Source organism: Salmo trutta, chromosome 13, assembly GCF_901001165.1.
Source record: "Salmo trutta chromosome 13, fSalTru1.1, whole genome shotgun sequence".
Lineage (NCBI taxonomy): Eukaryota > Metazoa > Chordata > Actinopteri > Salmoniformes > Salmonidae > Salmo > Salmo trutta.
In genome coordinates this window covers 55,765,859-55,786,193 of record NC_042969.1, presented here as the reverse complement: position 1 = coordinate 55,786,193, position 20,335 = coordinate 55,765,859, and the positions used below count along the sequence as shown (strand labels likewise).

Genomic DNA, 20,335 nt, shown 5'->3' with positions numbered 1-20,335 from the left:
GTAAAATACGCACCAGGAATATGTGATGCGAGGCCAACGATGGTTAATAAATAAAGATACTTCACTCAGGCCGTTTACCATTGAAAAAAATGGTCAGTTCTGTTCTACTTAACTAGATACGTCTCCCATAAACAGTAATGTCTGGTCTACTTAGTTTATTGACTTCCACTTAACCAGAAAAAAACCGACGGAAGAAACTGCGTGTGGGGTGACTCGCTTCCCTTTCCCTCTTTGGTCAGGGCGAGGAGTGTCAGCAACACTTCCTGAAACACCTGTTTGTCAGGTAGAGCACACTGGGTAGGCATAGCGGAGAAACTGAGTCACACAAAAAAATGGACGACGAGTATCCGAAACGCAAAATTTGACTAGACTTGACAATTTATTCTAACTTTTTCTAAAGTCCTACATCATTCTACTAAAATGGTTTGGCATCAACACAGGATTATACGTTTGAACATTGTCGTGTTGCTGTATTTAATGGTTTGTTTTGGTGAGTACAACCCTCTCATTTGTCAAGCTCGTTTTCAATGTCACAGATCAACGAATTTGCGACACTAGACTACCTTTACTTTACATATGAAACACAAGCATTCGGATTGTGGGTGTTTTTATAGAATCCTGATTTCTTACCTTGTATAATTGTCTAGGCATACTTTATAACAAATCGTACATGCAAATTCCTTATGAATTATTGTTAGAATTATTATAATAAGCCACATGTTTACCTTCATAGTTAACGTACTATTTCTATGTATTTATACAGCCTACAACATTTTGAATAGGCTACTATGTATCCATGTGTGAATAGCCACTACCAAATAATTATACTGCATGTTCACAACAAATCAAATTGCGCCTGAGGCTAGGTTCCTTACAACAGGATTGCAGTATCCTGTCATGTGAAATTCATAAGACCCATGGCTTTGAATTGCTTCGGCTTTTTCCCTTGTTTTCTATTTCACTCTCGTTTTGTTATTGAGTTTAAAGTACCCTGCGTCCAATTCCAAGCAGCCATTATCTAGAACTGAGAATATTACTTTTGGGTGAGGTCTACTGACATTGATCAGATTTATATAACTACTGGTTGGACAGTAGGAGGAGTCATTTCCTGTATGTTTGAGACGTATGGGGATACATGCAATGGGCTCAAAGGGTTGCCAACTTTCTCATCAACAATTACAACGTCAACCGCTATCAAGCATCTACTGAAATACTTTTTTCAACATGATTGCTACCTTGGTTATGAGATTAGCTTGTTCATTCTCGGTCCACTTTACTCCAAGGTGTTTTGAAATAGTGCAGGATATCTGCATACCCTATTAACCCTCTGTTTCTGCTCTGTACGAAAATGTATTTTAGATCACTCAAATATTTACAGTTCACAGTAATCGAACTGTCGCTTTGTCCTTAGAGTTCTTTTTTTTCTTTCTTTTTTTTAAACATTCCTTTGAATATGTGTCCTTCACTTGTCCAAGGTAGAATAATTGTTATGTACTGTTGAAATCTGAATCTCTGAACCACATGCAGACCTACAGTATGCTGTATGTTAAATTATACGTTTGCATTTCCCTGTGTGGGCTGGAGTTCACATGGAAAATACAGTATTCAATCTATGGGGGTGGGCCTGTTTTGAAATATAACACACATTATGTAAATGTTCTGTATTGTTTTTGCATTGCACAATGTCTGCGTTGGCAACGCTCATCACAAGGAATACGACTACTACTGTAGGCTGTGTCGTTATTGCCACGTTTGCTGAAAGTTGATTGAAAGATCAACAGCTGTTGTTGTTTGCCTGCCGATCCAGGAATTGGTAAAGGATCATTTTACGAGTGCCACTTGTACACAATTTGTTATGCAAACTATTAGAAAATCAGCTCCTCCTCAATTTCTACACATTATACAACGGGCGTGAGGAATTTGTTTTGTAAGCATATTCTAGACAGACGTGCATTGCATAGAGAAAGTAGATTTAATACCTCAGCTAATAAATGGTTGAGATTTTGTTTCATTGCTTGTGGTTATTATGTCTGTATGCTCTCAATGTCCAGTGGGGGGGTAGACAGAGAGAGAGAGAGAGAGAAACAACTAGGACACTATTACTGCTATAACTAGTCTTCTAGTAGTCTTGTTGTCAGATGGTGCCAAGAAAACAATGTTTCCCATGGAAAATGCATTAGATTGTGTTTTTTCCAATTAATGTCAGGCAGTGTACAGAAGGTTTGATGTTGCCTTCTGGGTACTGGGTTAATACTGGGTCAACAATGTGGGCCTTTGGGGTTACCTTTGTCATTGTGATTATACACAATTGTCAAATGAGAACTTTAGCTTTATTCTGTTTATTTGTATTTTGTTTATGTGAACTACCTTGCTCCGAAATTATTAATCTTTTGACTTCAACAATGTATTTTGTTCCCAACTGGATTTCACTTAAAATTCTGTGCAATTGTCTGCCCTTCCTCCTCCTGAATCTATCTTCCTCATCTGATCACCTCCCTGCCCTGCTGTCTCCCTCAGTGCTGTGCCCTGTGTCAGCCATAACAGTGAGCTCCCCTGCGGAGGTCCATTCTGTGAGGGGCGATGCCGTCACCCTGACTTGCACCTTCACCTCTACCAGCCGAGCCACCAGCCGTATGTCAGTGGACTGGTCCTACAGGCCCCAGACTGGAGGCCCTCCGCAGGCAGTAAGTGCCCACCATAGAAAATGAATCAGTATATTGAGTTGATTTGTTAATAAAGCACACATTGAATGAAGAATTCTTGTGCTTTTATGTCTTGGCATGGGTACACTCAATATTGCTGCCGATACGTTGACTTTAATTGTGACGCCCGTTCTAGTAATTCAATTTCTATGAAACCCTTAACCCCTAGGAATATGACTCAGAAACCCCAGGTACTTAGGGGCAGGAATCAGGATCACTCTTCCACATCTTGGTGATGTGGTAAATGTATGTTAAATGTATGCCTCGAGCTGGAAGTTGTGAGTCAGGTCTCCGACACCAAAGCTCCCCTAGATCCAATTTCCTTGTCGATACTCTGAGCGGCTGACCGCGTACATTTTTAATTCCATTTGGACGGACCGATAACGTATACGCTATGTAGTTGTTGGGATATCATATCCTATAGGAGCTCTCAGCGCTAAGTGATGGCTAATGTGCTGTGGCTCCCTTGATGGGGTGATAGAAGCTGTTGGTTTAGTCATTAAGATGTAGTAGTCAGGCCTACTGCTGTGTCAGTGTTTGCAGATAGAGTGGGTTCTCACTGATACAAGCTCTTTATCCTAGGGGTGTGTCGGCTTGGCTGTATAAGCGTAGCTGGGTTGGTCTACCAGAGTATACCGGAATCCAACAACATCCTTGGTTTCATTCCTTTATTTACTTGGAACAAGTTTGTTCTGTGCAACTATAGACGGATAGTGAAACGTGTAGAACATTTCGCTGCATAGCCCCACAGAGTTAGCCAACACAACAGAGCTAGAGAGTGAATTTGTCTCTCATGGCACGTTTGTTTCCATCCAATTTCATTAGTGGATTCGGACACTTTTATTGCCACAATCGTATATCAAAAGGCACTGTGAATAAGCATTTGAAAAAAACTCTAGCAGAAATATCATTTACCAGCCAAGGCTTGAGAACTATGAATTGGTGGTGTTCTTCAGTCTCCCTGCATAATTATCAATATCTTGATGAGAATTCATTTCCAGGACTGAAAAGGAAGCTCTAGCAACGGACAGCGATGGACGACTTGTGATTCAGTTCCTCTGAATGACACTGAATGACCAACTCCAGTCAGTCAATTTCTTGTATAAGACATGATCAAATCAATTCAATATTCATTTAAATGCAATTGCCCATGATCCATCAGGTTTTTATTCAGTGAGTCAGTACCGTTACGGTAACCACAAAGCTTTTAACCACAGGCCCTAACATTGCATCATCCTTAGTGCCGGTTTCCCGGACCCAGATTATTCCAGGCTTGAAAATCATTCTCAATGGAGAATCTCCATTGAAAGTGAGTTTTAGTCCAGGACAAGCTTTAATCTGGGTCCAGCTCTGAATGTTTCAGAGGCACTTGGCTGTGTATAATCTCCATTTGGCTAGGTGTAACCTGTCTGAGGTAGGCCTGAGTGTTTGTCTGGGTTGACTGAGTGCAGTGATTAGATTTAGTATGCTGTCTGTATCAGCCCTCTCAGCTCTATGGCTGTCTGAACTGAAGTGCCTCCTGGAGAGCCCAGCCCATACAGAGCTATAAAACAATATAACTGTTGAGCACCATTGATTGTTAACAGGCCTGCCATGTGTTCGTCTTTGTGTATATTTTCCTCTGCTGTTTATTCCCTATGTGTAGTTTGTTTTCTTCAATGTGTCTCTTTGACACTTCTTGTTGTCTATTTGTGTATTACTGTCTGATGAGTAAAACCCTATTTTAGCTTCAACTTTATTCAAACCTCTATTTGAACCAGTCCCAGCCTTCTACACCCCCCCTACTTTTCGAAAGCACGGTGATGGTTGTGATTGATGCAGTGTTTCTGTTGTCTGTTTCTTGTAAAGTGGCTCTGTAGTTGCTAAGGTCTGAGTAACACTGTCCTGCCCAGAGCCGTCACAATCTCTCCTCTTCTCTTTGTTCCCCAGTTCTTCCACTTCTCCTCTCTGGCGTTCCCTCCGCAGGACGGCCAGTTTAACGGGCGCGTGAAGTGGCTGGGCAGCCCGGCCCGGGGCGAGGCCTCTATCCAGCTACTCAACGCCTCCCTCAGTGACAACGGCACCTACACCTGCTCAGTCAGGAACCCCCCTGATGTCCACGGATCCCCCACCTCACAGACCGTCCTCACCGTGACGTCCAAAGGTGAGGCAATTACTTCGAAATATGTATGTTTAGGGCAATGCATTGATGTCAATGGGACGTTTGAGCACATTTTCCAGTAAGAAAATGTGCATCTCAAGTCAGGATTTGGCCCTTAATTGAGAGGCAGAAGTTTAGGATTTGTTAGTAAAGGTGATTGTGGGTTCACAATATTCACCTTAGAGTCGTGTTCTACACGTCATCATTCCTATGGGAATTGTGGCACTGGGGTGATATATTGGGCAGTAAAACCTACTACCTCATGTTCAATACTGGTATGGTTGGGCGCATATTTATTGGTGCCTTTTTAAAGACTTCTACAGTAGATTTAGGTACATATGCGCTACGGATTGAGTCATATTTTCCACAAAGCTTAAACAATCCCTCTTTAAGAAGCTTTTAAGGGTTTATTAAAGCAGTTGTACGCGAAGGGCGTGCTAAACAACTTTTTTAGCACGGCTGTGCTGCGGTCATAGGTAACTAGGCGGCTCTCGTACCTAAAGAGATCATAAAATTGTTAGCGTATCCACTTTGCGCTGACACTGAGTGTGTATGTGGTTATGATGAACCCTCTCCTCTCCACAGTGCCCGCGGTTCGTTTCTCGGACGTGGCAGTGCTTCTAGCCTTCATCCTGCTTCCTTCCGCCATCATCACGCTGGCTCTGCTGGGTCGCATGTGCTGCCCTCTGAGGGACAAGAGCCAGGCCCAGGGCTACCACTCTCCTATTGAGGTCACACCCGAGTGAGTGGATTTACTCCTCAATCAGTGCACCGGTTCTTCCGGACATCCTAGACATATGGTTTTAAATAAGTGATATGGTTTCTGGTGAAGGGAGCCCCCAACCCTGACTTGCTGAATGGACATTATGGCTTTTTCTCAATGACTCTTTCCTTGATTCCTTGCGTCCTTTCTCCTCTCCTCCATCTCAAAATGCATTGGAGAAGAGGGTTCAAGGGGATGGGCAGTGGACCTTCTCCTTCAATACGACTGAGAAGGAGCTGAGCAGAAAGGATGCGAGGAATCAAGGAAATATTCATTGAAAAACAGACTTTGCCAATATAGCAAATTGCTAATGCTGACCGTTTTGTGATTTGACCAATTTGAACTCTATCATCTTTTTGACAGAGATGAGCCTGGCTTCAAGCACATCAACCACAAGGAGAAAAACATGACATGCTGCGACCTATATTTGCTGGTATGGCCCTTTTTTTTTTTGCTCATGAATTACTTAGGAGACATGTCTCGCCCGATCAATTTCATACTCTTAAATTTTACATGTAGTCTACGTCTGACAATATGAGACGTCCATGAAATATTTATCTGTTACCCCACTTCCTGTCCCTAGGATTCCGACTATGAGGATTACTACATCCACAAAGAGAGGCCTCTGGCTCAGGGAGAGACCATGGCTGAGTCTCAGTGTTAGAGACCCCTGGTGGCGGTGCTCTGTAAGGACAGAGGCCCCATCCATGCCTTGCCAGTGGGAGGGGTTGGCCAGAATTCTCGCTTACACTGTTTGTTAAAAATGCCAAGATTCCTGGACTTAGTTCTGTCTCACACATCAGTATCCACACACACACACCCACTCACCTCCTCCCTGCTCTCATGGCTTGTCAACAGCTGATTCTACTGGTGGGATAGACGTGGATCCGGTGCCTGACACACGGACACACACATACGTTTTGCACTATACTCTAGACATTTCTAGGAATATTTCCTTATTATGAAGGAGATGCGTATATTACTAAGTTATTGTCTGCTTTATCACTTTTGTCATTTAGAATCATTGTTTTTGTACAGCTATTATGAGAGTTTTTGTTGAACTATCGGTCCTTATGGAATCTATTGCTAGAATTGTAGACAGTCTTTACCTGTGGCTACATCTGCTTCGTTGAGTCCAATTAATATTATTTTAAACATGTATTTCAGAGTTTGTGTTACATTTGAACCCGTTGGTATAACTACATTCAGGAGTGGACATATTATGACCTCTGAGTCGGATGTTGAATGAATTTACTGGATTTGATTTACATGTTGAAATTTGGATGTACAGTGTAGTGAATGTTGTTGAATGCATGTATGTGCAAATTATATAAAAATGTGCTTAATAAAATACATAAATGTTCTTGTCCGTTGGTAAAATGGTTTGTCCATTTACCATGTAAGTTGAACTACAGTACATTTTCAATAGTGTCAGTCTTTAAACCTTATCTGACTTAAACGGGCACCCATGTTGTTTGAAATCCCCATCCATGTTGCTGGTGTCAACTACACTGAACTAAAATATAAACGCAACATGTAAAGTGTTGGTCCCATGTTTAATGAGTTGAAATAAACGGTCCCAGAAATGTTCCATACGCACAAAAACCTTATTTCTCACAACTTTTGTGCACAAATTTGTTTATATCCCTGTTAGTGAACACTCCTTTGCCAAGATAATCCATCCACCTGACAGGTGTGGCATATCAAGAAGCTGATTAAACAGCATGATCATTACCCAGGTGCATCTTGTGCTGGGGACAGTAAAAGGCCACTCTAAAATGTGCAGTTTCATCACACAATACAATGCCGCAGATGCCTCAAGTTTTGAGGGAGCGTGCAATTGGCATGCTGACTGCAGAAATGTCCACCAGAGCTGTTGCCAGAGAATTGAATGTACATTTCTCGACCATAAGCTACCTTCAACTTCATTTTAGAGAATTTGGCAGTGCGTCCAACCGGCCTCAGTGAATGCACAAAAGTACCGTGATGAGATCCTGAGGCCCATTGTGAGGTCAATTTTCTTTTAAGGAATCGGTGACCAACAGATGATTATCTGTATTCCCAGTCATGTGAAATCCATAGATTAGGGCTTAATGAATTTATTTCAATTGATTGATTTCCTTATATGAACTGAAATTGTTGCTTGTTGCATTTATATTTTCGTTCAGCATAATAACCTAGAGCAGTCCAATAAATTAGTCATGAGAGTAATTTGGAATATTTTAATTTTATTATAAAAAAAATAGCTTGTCAGATTCATTCCTCAGTCCAATTGATTTTGTCGTTTCATCCTAAATTATTTACAATAAGGTGAAATAATAGTTATTTCTACCCTGTTTGAACTACCATGGCAACACATTTGTGTTCGATTCAGTGATTCATATAAATCTAGAAGGACCGCTGGTTTATGCTATTGAGCGTAACCGAATTACAGTTGGAACATCTTGAAGAACAGTCTGGCCTTCATGGCCATGTACTCTTATATTCTCCACCCGGTACAGCCAAAAGAGGACTGGCCACCCCTCAGAGCCTGGCTCCTCTCTAGGTTTCTTCCTAGGTTCCTGGCTTTTTAGGGAGTTTTTCAAAGCCACAGTGCTTCTACATTTGCATTGATTTCTGTTTGGGGTTTGAGGCTGGGTTTCTGTATAAGCACTTTGTGACATCTGCTGATGTAAAAAGAGCTTTATAAATACGTTTGAATGATACAGTCCATAATAATAGATTTGAGTGGCTGGTTGGCTGGCTGGCATGCAGGCCACAGTGGTGGATGGACGTCTCAGTAGAATATTGTAATGATTTCTCTGTGAGGGGGAGATGTGGCATAATCCTGCAGCACATGTGAAGACAGAGCAGAGCCCCTAGGATCCTGTCTTCGTGTGTCTGGAATCTGCCCCCCTGCCTCTCTCCACCCCCTATCTCTCCCCCTCTCTCTGGTCAAAGAGGGGGTGGGGGCTCTCACCACAGCATGCGTTGTGCCTGGTCATCACAGAAGATTCTGCGCAAATTTGGGCAGAGAGGAGGGAATGGAGCCTGGCTGCTGCCACACCCGACCTTCCTCCTCTCCTCCATAGCCACGGCACTGTGAGAGTTTGTAGTGTTTCCATGTGAACAGAGCACTGAAGAGAAATTGACGTGTGTAAGCATTATCACTCTGTTTCACACATCCTCATTGGCAGCAACATGCCGGTGTCTCTGCCAGAACAGGGAATAGGCATAGGTCATTTACACTGACGCTTGGCTTATTTATTGATCTTTACCAACAGCACTGACTGAGTGGGATTTAAGCAGGAAAATATCCTCTTTAATATAAAAGCTATTCAACAGGGCCACCGCCCCAGTGTATGGAGGGAATTAAAAAAGAGAGAAAAGCAGAATAATGGGAATTGTCTGTTGACAGATTGGATGTATTCAGTCATTCACACTAGGAGACGTGTATAGGGTGGGGTTGTAGCTCTCGCCAGTGCAAGGCTGCATGCCTGTCGCCTGTGGAGGAGAGAGGGGGAGGGAGAAGAGGGGGATAGGTTCATCACAGAGAGAGAAGGAGGGGGTGTCGGCGTGAACAGAGGGAGGGGAAGGGAAGGAGGGGTTTTAAAGGGTGGGCTTGTAGTCATTGTTAGCCAGCAAGTCAGAGAGAGGCGCGACCAGGCAGACAGTGAGCGTGTGTGCAAATTGTGATGAGTAAAAGCATTAGGCGACTCAGCTGTTGGTACAGCCAGTGAGCGTGTGCAAGAGCGCGAGAGCGAGGGAGTGAGAGAGAAGTGTAAGGCAAAAAGGAAAGAAAGAAGGGAAAAGAGAGGATATTACAAGTATGCTGTGCTGCATAAGAAGAACAAAACCGGTAACTGCTTTCTTTACAGATTCTCTCATTCATAGCTGTCATTTTCAAAAATGTGGCTAAATTGTTCAACTTTTGGACTAATTACTTCAGGTACTGATCTGAGGATATGCTTGTCTAATTTTTTTGTCTTCTTGGCTCACTGGGACTTCAGTGATGTCTCGGATGCAAAACGGACACGCCTTGTTAATGTAATTATGTTTGAATGAGTGTAGCCACAATGCTGCCAGACCTCACACTGTAATAACAGTAAGATGAGCCTGTAACATGATGCTGTGCTCTTTTATACTATTATCGATCCACTACTTTAAACACTGGAAGATGTATTGATAGACACTTGATGCACCTGTTTGCTGCCTTCTGTGATTTCCTTGACTGCTTTGTACTGTAATCAGGGGATACATGAAGACTGAGGATACCACCTCAATTGAGCACAATACTGTCTTATTACCTTAAGGCTGCTTTTAGTTGATGCACTAATTGCCGCAACAACAAAAATCCTATTTCGGTGTTATCTCTAAGAAACAGGAGGATAGAGAGGCATGTTGGCTGAGGAAAAAGGGTGGGGTAAGGATCCACTGACTAAGACTCAACTCCTCTGGCCACAGCGTCTCCAGGGAATAAATAAGGACCTTAAAGGGATTAGGACGGTTCTGGGGTTAAAAGTGTATAGTGTCAATTAGGTCTACACATGTTTATGGGGGCATAGTTGTGAGAAAAAAAACTGATGAATACATAGAAGAGAGCTCCTTTCTCAGAAAAGGAAGGTGTTGTGAATCTACAACACCTTGGAGGTGTACAGTATGAGATAGTACCTTGATGTAAGTAGCTCTCAGAAGGTATTTTTCGGGATTTTCGAGTGGTCGGGATTTTATCGGCTTCTTAAAGCACTGGATTCCATCAACACCTGATTGCTGCTTAAATGTCAGCATGTATGAGTCATTTTAGCTCAGCCAGGCTGCACATTGCACTGAAGTGGGTGAGGCATCCCTCTTTTTCTCTCTCTCTCTCTCTCTCTCTCTCTCTCTCTCTCTCTCTCTCTCTCTCTCTCTCTCTCTCTCTCTCTCTCTCTCTCTCTCTCTCTCTCTCTCTCTCTCTCTCTCTCTCTCTCTCTCTCTCTCTCTCTCTCTCTCTCTCTCTCTCTCTCTCTCTCTCTCTCTCTCTCTCTCAGCTTTAATACTGCATTAAGCCCTATCTCCACACAATGCTGCTATCTGAATCATACACTACGCTCGCCACAGGGAAAACCGCCTCCCATGCAGCATCCAGCCCTTTCTCTGCTTTTGAGGACTGGATAATGAATGAATGAAATCTCTGGGATTTAAAAAGATGAACAGAAAGCATATAAATGGTGCAACAAGAGAGATCGCTCTCAACCGGCTTTTTCAACGGGCGCCACCAGCCCTCACTGTCAGAGCAGCCGTGATTGTGGAGCCTTTGTTCAAGGGAGAGAGAGCAGACTAATTTAATTAAATGAGGGTGGCTATTATGATTGAGTATTATCTGGTTGCAAACATCACTCTTGGGGCCATCGAAAACATGTACAACACTCATCAATTCACCGTCCTGGGAATAAGGCGTGCGTCGGAGAGGCATGGGGCTGTGCGGATAGGTGAATGTATTCTCATCCACCTGAACCCCCCCCTCTCCTGCAGGAGGAGAGAGAGGAGAGGAGACAGCTGGATGAAAGGGTGTGGTGCTGTGTGAGTGGGTAGTAGCAGCTCAGGGAGAATGGGGGAGATTCAGCTGCAGACTGCAACCCTGCCTGTCTGCCTGCCTGCCTCCTCTGTAGTCTTTCTCATCCCCATCCACTAGAAAACCAGACATATAACATGCTGGGATTTATAGAAGGATATACATTTACTCGACATACTGCGACAGACAATATATTTCTTGTCAGACTTTTTTTTTTTTTTTTACCCTCTCCCTGTCTGGTTTCAGTGTTGGTGTGTAAGAGCCAAGCTATCTTTTGAATACATCAACTGGCTCAATTGAAACACACATACAGATGTTAGTGTTGATTTACTGAGTTAAGAGCAATATAAGCCTACCTCATTTGCATGACAACATACTTCTGTCCTTGCATCAGCACTCTGCATTCATCGATGTGGAGGAGCTAGGGAGCGTCTGCATGAGTGAATAAGAACAAAAAGAGGATACATACCGACTGTGTGCATTTGTGCAAGCAGCGGTCTCATTCCCCTCCTGTGGCAAAGTCTCTAATGGTTTCCAAACTGAGACAGCGGTCTGACGTGGGGGGATGGTGGCTGGCTACCGTTTGAAAGATCCATCCATAAACCCACTGTGGGGTGTGGTTCACACAGGGTTGCCGACCCAAGGACAGTGGCTGGGGCCCGAGATGTACACATTTGTCTTTCAGATACTGTAGCCTGACTTTTATTGGTAGTGTATCATATACAGGCAGTCGGCTATCTAAAAGGGCAAATGCAACTAGTGTTCCTGGGAGACAGTTTTGAGATAAGCTCGTTTTATGAATGGAAAGATCACACACTGAGTGACATAATGGAATCAGACTGTTGTTTAAATACGGTTGTCTGAAGCTGCCCCTGGAGTCTGGCTTTCAATAGACATATCAATGCTTTTTAACATCAATTCTTTTGAGATCTTCAATGATTGAGGTTTAAAAGGCATATAGGCTTGACTCCCCAGACATCTGGTTGGAAGACATTTCCTGAAGTCAGATTATATAATTTTGATATGTCTCTCAAAAGGATGTTCTACATTGCTTTAGGTACATTGGTCAACAACAGACATAAATTTGCAAATATATCGCCTTGGACATCCTACCATTCATATTACTTGTCTGAATCACGAGTTTGGGAAGCCACCTTCATAACATGGCAGGTAGACTTTACTGTTTTGTGGGTTGAACGGACAATATACTGTAAATAGGCTACAATTGATTGTGGTAAAATTGTTGTAAAATCAATGTAATGAGTTCTATGCTCTTATAACATCCGGCTTCCCTGTGGCTCAGTTGCTAGAGCATGGTGTTTGCAACGCCAGCATGGTGTGTGCAACGCCAGGGTTGTGGGTTCGATTCCCATGGGGGGCCAATACAAAAGAAAAAAAAAATGCATGAAATGTATGCGTTCACTACTGTAAGTCGCTCTGGATAAGAGCGTCTGCTAAAATGTAAAATGTTATTCAAAAAACTATAGGTGGTCTCAATACATTTAACCCACTGAAAAAAAAAAAAAAATCCCCAAATGGACAATGAAATAAAGTATCTTCCCATTAATATCAAAATTATGTCATCTCTCATATTCCCAAAACAGTTTACAATTACAGTTTATTAGATGCTCTTATCCAGAGCGACTTACAGTAGTGAATGCATACATTTTTCACACTTGCCCCCTGTGGGAATTGAACCTACAACCCTGGTGTTGCAAGCGCCAACTGAGCCACATGGGACCCTAAAAACATTTTTGGTAGATGCTCTTTTCCAGAAGCAATTAGGGTCAAGTGCCTTGTTCAAGGGCACATCGGCAGATTGTTCACCCAGTCAGCTCAGTGATTCAAACCAGCTACTTTTTGGTTACTGACCCAACGCTCTTAACCGCTAGGTTACCTGCTGCCCTTCTCAATCCCCATAAGTCATTTTTATGACTCACAACTCCAGTAAGTCATTCTGTTTGAGTAAGTGCTTAGGCCAAAATTTGGCAATTGTGAGCACCTATGAGATCATTCATATTAAACGTACCATTACGGCTGTGAGGGTGTGCCAGACACTAACAGTCTATCACATCTCACTACTCCATTAGCTATACAAGCTCTTCAGTTCACTCAATTATTCAAAATTAATACAGTTTCATGGCTTTAAAAACGTTATATATTTATTGGTAGCAGGTGATTAAAACATCTTCTCCTCCTGAACGTGAGACACACACACACACACACACACACACACACACACACACACACACACACACACACACACACACACACACACACACACACACACACACACACACACACACACACACACACACACACACACACACACACACACACACACACACACACACACACACACACACACACACACACACACACACACACACACACAGAGACCCTGAACAAACACCCTGACCGGTGGAACCGCCAGCCCCTCCCTGCTACACGGATTAGTAACCTGATTTATGGTTTCCTATTGGCTGCTTTCCCAAGGGGTCAGGTGCAATGTCAATCATGGTGACATATAGACTTTCATAGCCTAAACCAGTAGTTTTCAACCTTTTTCGGGTTACTGTATCACCCCTAATGTGCATTTTACCAGTAGACCTATGGTCTCATGAGTCTTCTCAAGTACCCCCAGTGGATAGGCCAAGTACCCCCACGGATCCTAGTACTCCTGGTTCGGAACCACTGGCCAAAAACAGCAGATGAGTTACATGTAGCACTCTGGTTGTCAAGGTAACGTTTGATCGTTCACGGGAGGATGGCGGTGCATCTTGACGACGTAGCAACCAAAGATGGATCCACAAAGCAGCCTCCAGGAATCTAGTAACTAAACAACGATGTACGCTATTTTGAATATCACAGTAATAATAACATAATTGATGTTATTATGACTGTGATAGTTAAAGTGGCATTCAACATAATGATAGTAACTGATGGCAGTATCTAAAAACATAGCAAAACAAATACTAACTGGAAATGAGATGAATCATCAAAACCTGATCCACATGCAGCACTTTTTGGTTCATTATACAACAAGAACAAAAATGTATTTGTAACAAGAAGCAAGAACCCCTCGTGAAAACATCCCATTGGGTAACATGAAAAACAAAGCATGTAACGCTACATCATGGATTTAGAATCACAGTCTCTTTGATTTGGTTTAGGCCACACTGCCTGTTATGTTTGCGTTACATTAGTTCACTCTATTATTTTCAGATTAACATAATTTGTCTGCGTGAGATAAATGCATAATTCAAATCAATACGATCTGTTTATTTATTTATTCATTTTGAATGTAATGATCATTTTTTTCCTTTGTCAATTTCAACATCATTGTTCATTTTTCCCTATTTTCACTTCATTTCTTTTTCATTAGATTTATAAGAATCATAACACAGCCCTATATTTGATGGACCACTCCAACTATGGATCCAGATACTGTATAAAAGGTAACATCTTGGCGTTCTGTACAGGCTCCAACACCTATCCCACTCCTATTCCTCATCTTTTCCTAAACTCTGCTCCAGTCATAACCACCAACTTCTTACAACCCCGCTCAGATTTACATCCCACTCTCACCGCCTGCTCGGACTGTACCTTCTTCTACCTTGAACCATCCACCTTTATTCTACCTTCATTTCCCTTAATTCTAGATATAACCTTTTGTCTGTTGTGGGTAGTGGGTATGTTGGTGGGATGTGTTGTTGGAGATGCCTTTTGGAAGTGTTCTTATTCAGAACCATTGGGATTGTATGTGAATGACATCCAATGGCGTTCACCACGGTGGAATGCTATCTGTTCATCTGCCACGATAAGAGAAGCTATTGGTTGGACGTTGATAGAAAAGGGATATACAATAGTTACTGTCACTCACTATTTGGCAGGCCTGTTGAGCATGGGCCTCTGATATACTTCATTGGAGACCTTTCGCATTCAGCCATAAGGATGGGATGCAACAGCTTTCTAAGAGTTTAGTAGGTCACCGGAAGGGTACTTGTTTGGTTCTTTGAAGAGGCAATTGAAATGATTGTTAGTTAGATGACAATAATATTGTTTCATTTTAGGGCAGACACAAAATGTCAATAGTCAAGAAGTGATATGCTCATCACTTCTTGACATCCTGTCTCTTTCCCAAGGTTGAGAAGAATGAAGAGGCTGACCAGGAAATCAAGCAGGATGAGAAGAAACCAGAGGACAAAGCCCACAAGGCGGCCACCAAAATCCAGGCCAGCTTTCGTGGACACATACTCCGGAAAAAAATGAAAGATGGAGAGGAGGATGAGGAGGCCAGTCCAGCTGTCCCAGAGGAGGCGGCGAAGGAGGCGGCAGACGGAGAGGAGGAGAAGAAGGAAGACGTCCCCCCTGCGACTGAGCAGGCTGCCGAGGAAAAAGACCCCACTGATGTTAAAGAGGAGGAGACGAGCCAAGCCAAAAGCCCCATCTCAGAAAAGCCAGCAAACTCTCCTGCCCCTGTCGCCACCTCTCCCGTAGCCGCGGCCACCTCGCCTGTGGCAGCAGCAGCCTCTCCCACTGCAGCACCTTCAGAGCCTCCCAAAGAGGAAGCCAAGGCAGAGCCCAGCAACACCAAGGAGAAGCCCAAAGAGGTGGACAGCAGTGAAGCTCCGGTTTCTGCCCAAAACCCCTCCACTGATTGTGCTGAAAAGAGCGTGGAGGGTGGTGCTGCACAGGAGGAGTCCAAACAAGCCGACGTGCCTGCTGCTACTGTCAGTGAGACGGCTGATAAGGAAGAGCCTCACCAAACACAAGACAAAAAAGGTAGGCCTTATTGTAACCCAGCCTCTGAGATGCCCATCCATGTAGATGAGCTTAGAAATAGGCTACAAACACAACACAAACCAAATAGGCTACACAATACCTCGAATAATACATTTATCATTAATAATACAATTGTCTGTGAGCCAAATGTACAAAATGACATCATGTCAAGATGTTACTCATAATCTCTTTACATGATCTTTGATTGGTTATATTAGCTTAAACCGAACAGTATGACAGAAAAGGGGAAAGGCTATCTTGTTCCAGTCCAGGAACTCCCAGACTGTATGATGTAGCCTACCTAATGGAATATGTGCAGAATCCTCTACAGGAGGATAAATGTGTGCATCCTGAATGGCACCCTATTCCCTACGTAGTGCACTGCTTTTGACTGGAGCCCTATGGGTCCTGGTCAAAAGTAGTGCACTTTATAGGGTACATGCTGCCATTTGGGACATAATCTTAAGACAGGGCTGGGAGAAACTAGGTCATAGAGGCTACACTGTCTGCAAGTTGTCATAGTTACACGTACTGGTGTGACCTGGGATATCTGGCCATGGTTTTTAGACTTACCGAATGATAAATTACTTAAACTGGTGAATGATAAATTACTTAAACTGGTCAATTAAGACTGAAACCAGCAGACCGTGAAGACAAGCAAGACCTGGAATGGCTAAACATCATATGAAGCACTAGACAAATGTAGGTCATAAAGACCAATGTAAAGGACCTAGTGCAAATGAAATTCAATATTTTAGTGGGTTTCAGGTGGTCCTTTGTGCTTCAGCAAAAACAAAGGAAAGGAGGGGTGCTCAACAATAATGAGAAAAACAAAATATTTTAGTATTCAATATGTAGCAGTGGAGGTGTTTATATTATCTGTCCGGTATATTCAGGGTCTATACACAATGAAACAAGACCTTTTGCAGAAATATTATTGATGGAGACTTTAATGAAGAGTTAATGAATGATTGAATAAATTGTATTGATCCCCAGAGAGAGATATTGGGATAAATAATACATTAGCTCATCTTCTAGGATGGGTTGAAATGTCTATATTTTCACAGTGATTGCATGGTTACCACTCCCTTACCTGAAACCTGCCCATTGATTGCCCGTAGAATACTAAGTGCTGTGTGAGTCATCTATCATGAGTCACATACACAAGTCTAGCTCCATCTCTGATTCCCAGAGGATGACCAGCAAAGATGATGTCATGCTGATGATTAAAGTCAATGCAGTCAGGATGACATCACTACCTCCATGAAATGAGGACAATAGCTTTGATAGGAAACAACTTTTAAAGGTCTTACAACTCAGAGTGAAAATACTCATATTGAAAATAAATCTTAAACCTGTGAGACCCAATGTTGCAAAAATATTTTCCCTAAATTGCATCCTATACAGGTCCTAAACAAAACAATTATGCCAAACACAACACAATGCATCTCTTAGTAGTATTTTTTGTGTGTTGGTATGATTATTGTGGCATCAGTAGCCTCTGAAACATTATAAACTGTCCACTCATCTGAGACCACACTGGTCACCTATGTATGTTGTAGCCATCCATGCAAGTTCATGACTTAATATATTTCCTGTCTTCTCTAAGATGTAGTGATTATGTCTAAAAAATATAGGGAGAACATTTTGTAAGTGCTGCAAAAATTCTACATTAGGCTTGAATGGTTGCCAAAACACTGTTTCCCTTCCAAGATCTATCTGCAAATAACAAGGACAACCAAATACTTCAAGAGTAACTTTGATGTCCCTTCTACACATCAAAAGAATATATATATTAAAATAATACTGCCATTGATGACCATTCATTTTATGGTAAAGAAGTAAGATAAGTAATCTCTCCAAAATAACCCAGAAAGGACAACCAAATGTGTTATCCATACTGTACATAGAAAATCCCCAAAATAGTTGATCCTGTTTTTGATAGTTAAATACAAGAATTTGAATTGGTCAAGTCGATCAATTTCCTATTTCAAACAAAATATGACTTAATTTCAAATGTATATACCATTAAACAATATTTTCCATCACATGTAAATGTTTTTGATCCATTTGGATGTGATTTTAATATAATTTCAGTTTTCTTACAACATATTTTTGCTTCCATTGAAGCCCAATGTTGCACTTTTGCAATATTTCCCCAAAACATTTCTACAAACTTCAAATTCCAAAAACAGATTATTTTCATAATCAGATGCCTATTACAAGTATTTCTGAAGGGTAAAAAAAGATATTGGCCAGCTGTACTAAAAACAGAGTGGATTTCTTTAGATTTAGTTTTGGACTTGGGAATCCCACCTAGCAGGTTCTGAGAGGAAGGAACAGCCAAATAAGTATTTTTGTAAGCATGTTAAGTAATAAGTGAAGTATAACAATGTGACAGCCACAGGCATATACAGAGCTCTTTATAATGGGTCTCTGTAGAGCGGGGCCTCTGTAGCCTCTTGATTACTGTATTTCACACAGTCCACTGAGAATAAACAGGTCTACACCTCACCGCTTACATTACGTACTGATCAATAATATTTTCTCACACAAAATTCAAAAATATTCTCTCCCTCTCTCATCCGCCTCTCCCCTCTTCCTTCTTTCAGATGCTGCCGAAGATTCCCAACCAGCTGAGGCCCCAGCAGAGGGAGACCAGGAGTCCAAGGAGGACCAAGAGAAAGTTTAACATAGAGAAAAAAAATACTATGATTACAAATGAATTTAAAGGGTGACTCTTCTCCTTCTGAATGTGAAGACAGTCCATTTTTATTTGTTTGTCATTTTTTTGTGTGGCAATGATTTTCTTATGTTGGGGGAGTTTCCAACATGCGTTTTTTGGTTCAAGCTATAAGTGCTATGATTTGGGTATGTTCCGTATCTTACATGATTGAATCGATGGTTGGATGTATCCAAGTTTTGAACTGAGTTTCAAAACCCTACAAAGCTGGACAGGACATTTTCATATTCTGCTTGAGTTGATCAAGCTTGGTTTACGTTCTTTGAGCAGTCAGTACTTCCCCTTCCTCACTTATACAACTAACAGGTCTGAGGGGATTTTGACGACTTTACAGAAAACGATGAATACTATGACATAAATGTTGTTGGCCCCACAACTAAAATCCCCCTTACAAACTACAAGATTAGCATGAACCATCTAACAAGTTGCATGGGAACTCTTCCACTAAGAGGAACTTTTCAGTCACAATACAAAAAAAGTGTGGCTTCTTTTTGATGTCCTTGGTGTTGTTATGACAGTTTGATATAAATTGGAATTACTCTTGCACTGATGTTAAAAAGAAAATCAAACAAACAAAACTAAAAACCTTTTCCTATGTTCCAGTGAGTGCAATGTCCAGTTTGAAGGAGGAGTTAAATTGTGAAAAAATTAAAAAATTAAATAATGGTTTCAATGTCTGTTTTCAAAATAAAGCAATGTGCCAATTACCATCATAAGTTGTGGAATATATTTCACCTGCCAAACAAAATATTTGCTAATGAAGGCTAATGATAAGCCACTTTCACATAAACCCTGAATTAGAGTATAACAGCAGTATTATTAATGAGATCTAGAGACATCTAGTGGAGTGTAATAGCACCTGCAGCTTAGGGCTTGGGTCTCGATTCAATCCGTATTGCTGAAGTACAGCACTATAGTGCGTTTGAAATTTCTAGGTCATTTCCGATTGAGTCGACCAATGCAGTGTTTACTGTGAAAGCAGTCCGCTAACTCGGGAACACTGGCTTTAAATTTCTATTACACTGCATGGCAGCTCTTCAGTACTATATATTGAATTGAATCCCTGGTATGAAACATTACCCAGCAATTAGCTTATTAGTAACAAATACTATACTGTTGGGTCTCGATTATATCCTTATTGCAGAGTTTCAGCGCTATAGCTGAAATTTAAAGGTAATTTCCGATTGAGCCGACATATGGAGCGTTCACAGTGAATGCAGTCCCCGCTAATGTAGGAACATTGCCTTTAAATGTCAATCAAACTATAACACAGATTTTCAGCACTATGGTTTGAATCAAGCCCAATTGACTTGATAGTAAAAACATGCTGGTGGTAAGCTGTTTTTTTTTTTACTAGATAGGTTATAGATACACCCATTCTTCCATTCTCCCAGTATTTGACACAAACACTTCCAGCTGGTCAGGTCTGTGTTGGAGGATCAGCTCGGGTTTCATAATCACCAGATAGATTTCTCATGAAGGCTGGACTGGTGCATGTGCTGTCCAGGGTTGGGGTCAATTCCACAAATTCAATTCTAATTCAATTCTCTATCCCTGTAAATTCCCATTTCATTTCATTCAAATTCCCAGTCAGCCTTTGAATTCAGAGATAATTCAATTCCTCTGAATTCCAATGTTAGGTCAATTCCGATAATTCAATATTATCCCCAAC

General features: G+C 41.8%; 2 protein-coding genes across 2 annotated transcripts; both read left to right on the top strand.

Annotated features, from left to right (window-relative positions):
* The first annotated feature begins 234 nt into the window (after positions 1-234).
* Positions 235-6,968, top strand: LOC115206074 (myelin protein zero-like protein 3). The gene is made up of 6 exons (XM_029772647.1): positions 235-490; positions 2,518-2,684; positions 4,632-4,845; positions 5,428-5,584; positions 5,969-6,038; positions 6,189-6,968. The coding sequence occupies exons 1-6, from the start codon at positions 421-423 to the stop codon at positions 6,267-6,269; spliced, it is 759 nt and encodes a 252-aa protein (XP_029628507.1). The 5' UTR covers positions 235-420; the 3' UTR covers positions 6,270-6,968.
* Positions 6,969-9,167: 2,199 nt separating this feature from the next.
* On the top strand, positions 9,168-19,379 carry LOC115206072 (neuromodulin). Its single transcript, XM_029772646.1, has 3 exons — positions 9,168-9,443; positions 15,281-15,920; positions 18,533-19,379. The coding sequence occupies exons 1-3, from the start codon at positions 9,414-9,416 to the stop codon at positions 18,610-18,612; spliced, it is 750 nt and encodes a 249-aa protein (XP_029628506.1). The 5' UTR covers positions 9,168-9,413; the 3' UTR covers positions 18,613-19,379.
* Positions 19,380-20,335: the final 956 nt, after the last annotated feature.